This window comes from Pteropus alecto, unplaced genomic scaffold (genome assembly GCF_000325575.1).
Source record: "Pteropus alecto unplaced genomic scaffold, ASM32557v1 scaffold700, whole genome shotgun sequence".
NCBI classification, from domain to species: Eukaryota; Metazoa; Chordata; class Mammalia; order Chiroptera; family Pteropodidae; genus Pteropus; species Pteropus alecto.
Window position 1 is genome coordinate 245,664 of NW_006429611.1, and position 7,960 is coordinate 253,623.

The window sequence follows — 7,960 nt, forward strand, 5'->3', positions numbered from 1 at the left end:
GAGCAGCCTGGGAGCCAGGCGCATCCTGTGAGGCCCTGGCCTGAGGCCTCCGGGGCCACTGTGAACACTCAGGAGGCCAGGGGTCTTACCACCCAGTTGAACCCTCCGCTCCCTCGGGACCCACAGGAGGGGCCCACAGGACAGGCAGCAGGAGAAGCTGCCCCTGGGCCCAGCTGGAGGGGCCACCACACGCAAGGCCACCTGCACCGCAGCCTGCGATGGGCGTCTTACCAGACACGGTTAGACCTGGGTCCTTCTGTCTAATACTGTCTGGTAATGCCGTCCATCCATGGCCTGGTCGCCGCCGGATGCCGGGTGGACACAAGGCGCAGTTCATGGGGCCCCGCAGTGGCCCGAAGCCAGGTGGTGCACATCTGCCCAAGCCTGGGACACTTGGATGCCTCCCAGGACACAGGCCACGCTGGGACATCCCGTGCCCTCCCACCCACGACCCGGAATGGGGAGCCCTTTGACCCCTCAGTGGACTTTCTGCCACAGAGTGATGGACTGTTGGTTTAATAAAGGTGTGAGGTCCAGGCAGCTGGCTTCTGTTCATCTCACATGCACGGGTGGTGGGCTGTCAAGGCACAGCCCGCCCCACAGCAGCCCAGAGGGTCTGTGAGCAGATGGCACTGCCACTGGGCCAGAAGAAAAGGGAGTGCAGTCACCCCAGCCCTGGACCCCCACCTGGAACCCTCTCCAGGGCGGTGACCTCATCCTTCGCCCCCCCCACACCTTTACTGGGCAGGGGGCCCTCTGGAGCACCAGACAGTAGCAGCGCTCACCCCTCTAACCCCCAATCCCAGAATGGGGGGGCGCACCCGTGGCCAGCAGGGCCCCAGAGCCCTTGGGCTGCCCTCGCCCCACCCTTGGCCTGGAGCAGGAAGCTCGGGGAGGGAGGGGTGAGGCGGGCAGGGATACGGCCACCCAGCCCCTTCCTGCCCAGGGTGTCAGCCGAGGGACTCCACTGGGTCCCCACGGCCTGTCCGGATCTCGGGTAGTGGGGGAGGGGGCACTCCAGGTGCCACGCGGCCCCCTCAACACCCCCCCGCACTTTTGTCCTCTGTCTAAAGCTGTCCCCAAAACCAGACTCTGATGCTGACCCCACCCCAGCCTTGTGGCTGCGCCCCAGAGCCGCTTCTGAGAGCTCCCAGCGCATCCCAGGGCCCTAAGCCACGCTTTGCAAAGGCCCCGCTGAACACAAAGCCCCAGGCCCTGCACCGGCCCAACTGCCCCGCGGCTGGAATCAGGGCAACAGCCCCCCGGGCTCCTGCAGGGGACCCTCTCCCTCCTTCCCTCCCTCCCCGAATCTCCCCTGAACACACTGCACGGGCACACTTCCAGAACAGCCAGAGCGGGTGAGGGCAGCCCAGGAAGGCTTCTCTGAGGGTACGACCAAGGCAGGGACCCAGCAGAGACCTGGGGGCTGGAGGCCGCCTGGGCCAGCGTCTGGGGGGCTTGGCCCGGCCCTAGCGAAGGAGCCTGAAGGAGCCTGAAGGAGCCAGCTCCACAGGCCGGAGCCTGACCTGCCTGGGGGCACTGTAGGGCAAGTGCTGGGCCCTCGCCCCGTCCCCCGTCCCCCGTCCCTCCTGCCTCTGGCACTCACCCAGCCACAAGGCCCCTGCTGCCCGCCCGTCCCCAGGGGAGTGTGCCTGCGGGGCTGGGTCGCCCCAGGCTGCAGCTGCTCTTGTGGGGCTGGGCAGCACCTCTCCAACCGGTTTTTCGGGTTGTGAGGCGGTTTTCCAGTCTGAGCTCAGGGTCAGGCAGGCAGGGGGCCGCCTCTCCAGCTCCAGTGAAGTCACTCTCGGGAGGCCTCCCTGAGCAGGTGGCGGAGGGAGGGACCCGCACACCTGATGCTGGGCTGGCCCAGGAGCCTGGGGCTTCCAAGGGGTCCGACCCTACGAGGTGACATGGGGCCGTGGCGTGGGCTCCCAAGGGAGGACGGCCTGGCGTTCCAAGGGTCTGCTCAGGCCGAGGGGGAGGGGAACAGCTTACAGATGACCAAGGGCCACACTGCCACCCCGCTGATGCCCCAGAAGCCCTAGCCACTAAGGCCAGGGTGCCCTGACCACCCAGCCGAGGGCTTGGCCGGAACGCTCCGCTCCCCAGGCTGACCCGCGGCTGCTGCAGGCCACAGGGGTCCCAGACCACAGTCCAGCCGGACTGACCCCTGAAGTCCCCTGGTGCCTGGCAGGGGCAGGTATGGAACTTGGGGTACAGCTGCCTCTGTGGGGTCAGGGAGACCTCCCCATAGTGGGGGTGCCATGTGGGACCCTTGAAAGTGAGGAAGGGCTTAAGGGTTACATGCGTCTTCTTGGGCCCCCGTGTCAAACGACCACAGGCTGGGTGGCCTGGAACAACAGACACGCATGCCCTCAGCTCAGGAGTCCAGAGCCAGAAACGGAGGTGGGATGGGGGGCCCCTCTGAGGCTCCAGGGCACGGCCCTTCCTGCCGCTCCCGGCCAAGGCCTCGGTGGCTCCCGGCGTCCCTGGGCTGTGGCCTCGTTTCTCCAGCCGCTGCCCCCATCTTCACGGGGCTTCTCCCCTCCGTGTCCCCTGTTCTCTGCCTCCCTGTTACGAGCACACAGGTCGCCGGGTTTAGGGGCCCCCAGATAATCCAGCAGGATCTCATCTCGAGACCCTCACCTCAGTCACAAATGAGCTCACTTGGGCAGGTACACATTTTGGGGCCCCCTCCCGGCCCTACCAGAAGCCAAATGAGCTCACTTGGGCAGGTTCCGGGGCTTAGGACATGGGCACACATTTTGGGGCCCCCTCCCGGCCCTACCAGAAGCAAGTAAAGGCCCCCAGAGCAGACACCTTTGTGACCCCGTGGGCTTGGACAGCAGAGGTGGGGCCTCAGGCCTGAGCACGCTTCCCCTTGGCACGGGCACTGCCTTGCTGCACCCCACTTGCTGTTTGGTACAGGGGGTACCCCACATGCTGGGCTGTGCAGCCCTGAAGCGCAGCAAATGCAGACACATGGGGCCAGGTCCCAGGTCCGGGATGGGCTTGGGGGTCTTGAGAGGCCAGGGGTGACCCTGGGGAGAAGGGAGCCCCAGCTCCCGGGCACCCGGCCCCACCATCTGGGGTGGGCCCACACCTCTGGGCCTCTGGGTGGACGTTGCCGGGAGGCGAGTGCCCGGAGACGGTTGCCGGGATACGGTTGCCCGGTCACCACTGTTGTTTCCGGGGCAGGAAGCTCACACCAGCTCCTGCGGCAGGTAAGAGGGACAGGTGGGCCAACGGCAGGGGTCCTGGCTGGGCATGAGGGCTGGGGCCTGCTGTCCTGTGCACCCGCCCAGCCACCAGGGACCCTGCAGGTCCTCTGGGGACACTGCCCAGGAGCAGGAAAGAGACGAGGACACGGAAGGCAGGGAAAGGGCGGCCTGGCCGGCCAGGCCCCCTCCAGGGAGGGCCCATGCGCCCAGGGCCACGGCGCGAGGAGCCCCCGGGCCGGGCCGGGAAGGGTGCGCCCCCTGACTCACGTGGGGACCCACGTCCCCGCGGACAGCCCGCTCGCGGCCGGGAGGCGCCAGCCCGTCGAACAAAGTCAGCACTGTGTCCACAGCGCCCACGCGGCCAGGCGTTCGGGGGGTCGGCCGGCGGGACACTGACGTCTTCCCCTTTGCTTGGGCGTTTTCTCCAGGTGCTCGAGGGCTTCCCGTCCACCACGCCGCGGTGCTGCTTCCTGCCGGTCTTTTTACCTGACCAGGTAGAAAGTTTCTTTCAAAGTTTGTTGGGAGGTCGGGCTTTCGGTCAAGCCCTCCCGGCACGGTCCTAGCGAGCCGTCCCGCGGTCTGCCCACTGCAAACTTGTCGTCACACCTTGAGCGTAAAGCGCCGTCTGCATTTAAAATCATGGCTCCTGAGGGGCTCTGCCAAGCGCCCAACAGAGCGGAGGGCTCGCAGAGCATGTCCCCCATTCAGCTCCCGCCAGACACAGGTTAATTTGAATGACAAGCGATATAGCTGTGGCCTTATGCTTCGGCAAAATAATGAATATGCAGAATTAGAAGCACCAAATACAGGCAAAAAACGGGGTCCCCACCGGTATGCCACCTCCCTTTGGGGCCCTGCGCAGGCGGTGGGCCCGGGCTGTGAGGCGACGGGCTCACCCCTCGCTCCCGCCACAGACGGGCCTGGTCCGCACTTGCTTCTGTGCTGCTGACCGCACCTCACAGGTGAAGGGTGGAGGAGGGGCATGCTGGGGCGCCCTGCGAGGGCAGCGATGCTCAGAGCCCCTCCCAGAGGCCCCGACCCCTCGCTGGGCGTCTCCCTCGCCCTCTCCACCTCCCTCCTGCTTCCCGCGTCCTCTCTTCTGGCATCTTCCTGGCCTTGACTTGTGACCCGTATGTAGCATCTCTAACTCCCACGAGCTCTTAGGTGCCCATCCTTTGAGGGGCCTGGCGTCTCCTGCCCCACCGCAGTGTGCTCTAGGGGCCGGGTCCCTCGGCTCTGAGCCACCCTGTCTCCCCCTCCTCTTCCTCCTTCGTGTGTGTGACAGCCATGTCTGAGTGTCTGGGTGTCTACCCGTCGCTCACCCCTGGGGCCTCCCTCAGATGCCCACTGACCTGGTGGCGAAGGTGCTGAATGTTAGTATCTTGGGGGACCCCCACCCACAGTGGGAAAGGGCTGGGGTCCCCCGCCTCTGGAGAATGGCATGTGAGCGGGGGCCCTCGGCGGGTCTGGCCCGAGCACTGGCCTCCTCCCAGGTGCCGTCCGGTCCTGGCTGGGGAGGGAGGGCAGGCTTGCTCGGCCCACGCGGCCCAGGCCTGGCAGGCTGAGGGTCTCCTGCCCGCCCAGCTCCCGGGACTCGGTACACAGCTTTTCCCAGTTTCTTCCTCCTCGGTCCCAAGCAGGACCCGAGGCCTTGCCGGCATTGCCTGGAGGCCAGCCAGCTGCTCTGCACGGTGCCCCCAGGAACATGCGCTGCCGGCCCGGGTGCGGGTGCCGCCAGCTCCTCAGTGTGCTTGCCTCGCCATCGCTGTGTCTCCCAATCTTTCAGAAAGCCCCTGTCCCCTCCCCACCCCCAGGCCAGGAAGGACCCACTGAGGAACCTCCCAGAAACGCTGAGTTAGCTGCAGGGAAAAGGGGCTCCAGGGGACAAGCCGCCTGGGGGTGGGGCCTGGGCAGCCACGAGGATGCTGCGGGCACTTCGCCGCCCGGCCACCGCAGAGCTGCTGCAACTCAGGACCTGGGTGCCCCTCCGGCCCCCGAGCCCCAGACGCCTGACGGTGACCCTCCTTGCAGCCGGCATGTCGGCAGAGCACCGCGAAGCCAGACGGACGGTCCCTGCAGGAGACGCCTCGCCTGGGACACAAAAGATGCAGAGACAGCCCTGCCTCGGAGGGGCACCTGGCCCCACGGTCACCATGGAGACAGGAGCCAGCCACAAGCAGAAACCCAAGCCCAAGACCCCAGGAGGCGCCCCTCCCCAGGCAGAGCAGGCCTGACCATGCGCCCGGTCCAAAGGCTGGGACTACGGGCTGCTCGGAGGCCCCGCAGAAGGGTGGGGACGGCGTCTTCGCAGAGGTGCCCCTGCCCTGGTGCCCCTACGCCTGTGAGGAGAAGCCACACTCGCTTCACTCGCCGCAGGGGACCCACTCGGACCCAGGCTGGCGCCAAGAGAGGCAAGCGGTCAGGGGTCGCCCGCGCCCGACGGAGCTGCCCGCGGGAGCCCGGTGAGTGCCGCCAGCACAGGCTCTGCCCCCGAGCCGGGGCCTCCCCAGGAAAGGTGTTCTCGTGGGGGCGACACACAGCCACACCCTGGGAGAGGGGCCAGCTGGGCAGGGTGGACGATGGCAGGACCAGGGGCTGAAGGGGCACAGGGAGGGACACTGCTGCTCCCCACAGTCTGGCAGCCACCACACCCCCAGCCCAGGGCAGCCCCCCCACCCCCAGCCCAGGGCAGGGCAGCCCCATCCCCCTGCCAGACATGGGTCACCCATGACGTCACGATGGACATTGTGACCCCACCCTCCTGGGCATGGCCCTGCGTCACGTCTATCCCCAGCTCCAGCCCCATGGAGCTCTGCCCTGTTGGTAAGGAGGGACCCTGACCTTTCCTAGGCTGGCCTGGGCTGCTGGTGGCTGTCCCCTCTCTCAGGAGTCCTGAGCCTGGGATGAGAGGTGCCCAGACCAGCAGGGGAGGCTACCTGGGGCCTGCCAGAAATGGGCCAGCCGGGTCGGCTGGAAGCCCACCAGGACTGGGCTCCGGCCCGATTCTGAATGGACATCACCCCCCCAAACCCCACCCCATTCACAGGCAGGGCCCATGAGAGGCCGATGGGGAGCCGAGCAGAGGGGCTGCCGCGTCAGCCAGGCCAGCCGCACCAGGACACAGGTGGGCTCGGGCAGGGCTGGGAGGGGCGGAGAGCCTCCGGCCAGGCCACTGACCACCCACCCGCTCGCAGACGAGGCTGCGGCTGTGAAGCCCCGGGCCGCCCTCCTGGAGAGGCACGTGCTGTGGGGGGAGCTGCCGCCTGGCTCGGGCTGTGGCCCCTTCTTCTACATCGGAGGCAGCAACGGGGCTTCAATGTGAGTGGGGGCACAGACCAGGCCCAGCCCCACAGCCCCGGGTCCCACCCAGCCTGACCGCTGCTACCTGGGGCCCCATGTCCCCTCCCCTGGCGTGCCCTTCGTCCCCAAGCTGTCAAGGCCCCCAGGGTCACTGGCACCCCCCCACACACACACACAGAATCAGCTCCTACTGCAAGAGCAAAGGCTGGCAGCGCATCCAGGACAGCCGGCGGGAGGACTACCGGCTGAAGTGGTGTGAGATCAGGTGCCGGGACAGCTACCACAGCTTCCGGGAAGGTAGCGGAGCGGCCGGCCGCGGGGTCGGGGCGGCGGAGGCCCGGCCGCGGCCGGCCACAGCTGCCCGGGCTCTGTCGCACCAGGTGAGCAGCTGCTGTTCCAGCTGCCCAACAACAAGCTGCTCACCACCAAGATCGGGCTGCTCAGCGCCCTCCGGGAGCACTCGCGGGCCACGGGCACCGGCAACAAGGCGGCGCTGTGCGCCCCGGCCAGGTGAGCCTGCCACGCCCGGCCGTCCTTTAAAGCAAAAGCGCCTCGTCCCGCCACCCCAGCTGGTGTGCAATCACCGGCCCGGACCGCCCTCCACGGGACCTGTCCACCCACCTACACCCGTCCATCCGCCAAGCTTCCCACAGCCACGTCCGTGCACTCGCCAACCTGTCTTCACCCCAACACCTGCCACCTATCCATCTACCCCACAGCCCACCAGCACCTTCACACAGAGCCACGGAGCCACTGCTGGGGCCCTCACTCACTCACTGACCCCCACACCCACGGACCTTCCACACTCACGTCCATCTGCTCCCACGTGGCCGTGCCTGACCCGCTCAGCATATTCATCTGTCCACTCATCCACTCACTTGCCCAGCCGTTTACACACCTGCCCAACCCATGACACCACCTTGACACCTGGGCTCCAGCCGTCCACCCCACCCCACCCGTTTCTGTCGGCGACCCTCACCTCTTCTCCTCCTGGCATCTGTGCAGCCACCAAGCCACCTGCCCATCTGCCCGCCTACTCCCATCCGAAATGCGTGCATCCAGCCACCCACCCATCACACAGCCTCCTGTGTGCCTCGAAGCCCCCACCCATCTGCACTCCACACACTCCTGCGTGGACACTGAGGCCAGGCCCTGTGTTCCCCTGGCGTCCAGATCTGGAAGGGACGCAGCACCTGCCCTGGAGGGGCTCACAGGGACCAGCCCAGGAGGCCTCGGGCCACAGAGGTAGATGCCCTCAGCCCAGCTGGGAGGGGCCGACCTGCCCTGAATTGAAGGAAGGCCTGGTGGGAGGTGAAGAGGGTTGAAGGGCACCCGGGCCAGGGGAAGAGGTTTGGACCAGCCCGGGGCGTTCAGGCATCTGTGCTCCCTGCGCAGTGCAGGACGGGCCCATCCTTACCTGGGGACACAGCTCAGGAATG

The 7,960-nt window shown here is 67.2% G+C and overlaps 1 protein-coding gene across 1 annotated transcript in view; it reads left to right on the plus strand.

Annotated features, from left to right (window-relative positions):
• Positions 1–7,960, plus strand: part of TTLL10 (tubulin tyrosine ligase like 10) — a 49,254-nt gene that overhangs the window by 31,612 nt on the left and 9,682 nt on the right. Inside the window, exons 2-8 of the mRNA XM_025047843.1 lie at positions 3,650–3,715; positions 5,253–5,683; positions 6,268–6,345; positions 6,416–6,539; positions 6,700–6,818; positions 6,902–7,031; positions 7,527–7,766. Coding sequence (XP_024903611.1) covers positions 5,458–5,683; positions 6,268–6,345; positions 6,416–6,539; positions 6,700–6,818; positions 6,902–7,031; positions 7,527–7,766 — 917 coding nt within the window. The 5' untranslated portion in view covers positions 3,650–3,715; positions 5,253–5,457. The remainder of the gene's footprint in view (positions 1–3,649; positions 3,716–5,252; positions 5,684–6,267; positions 6,346–6,415; positions 6,540–6,699; positions 6,819–6,901; positions 7,032–7,526; positions 7,767–7,960) is intronic.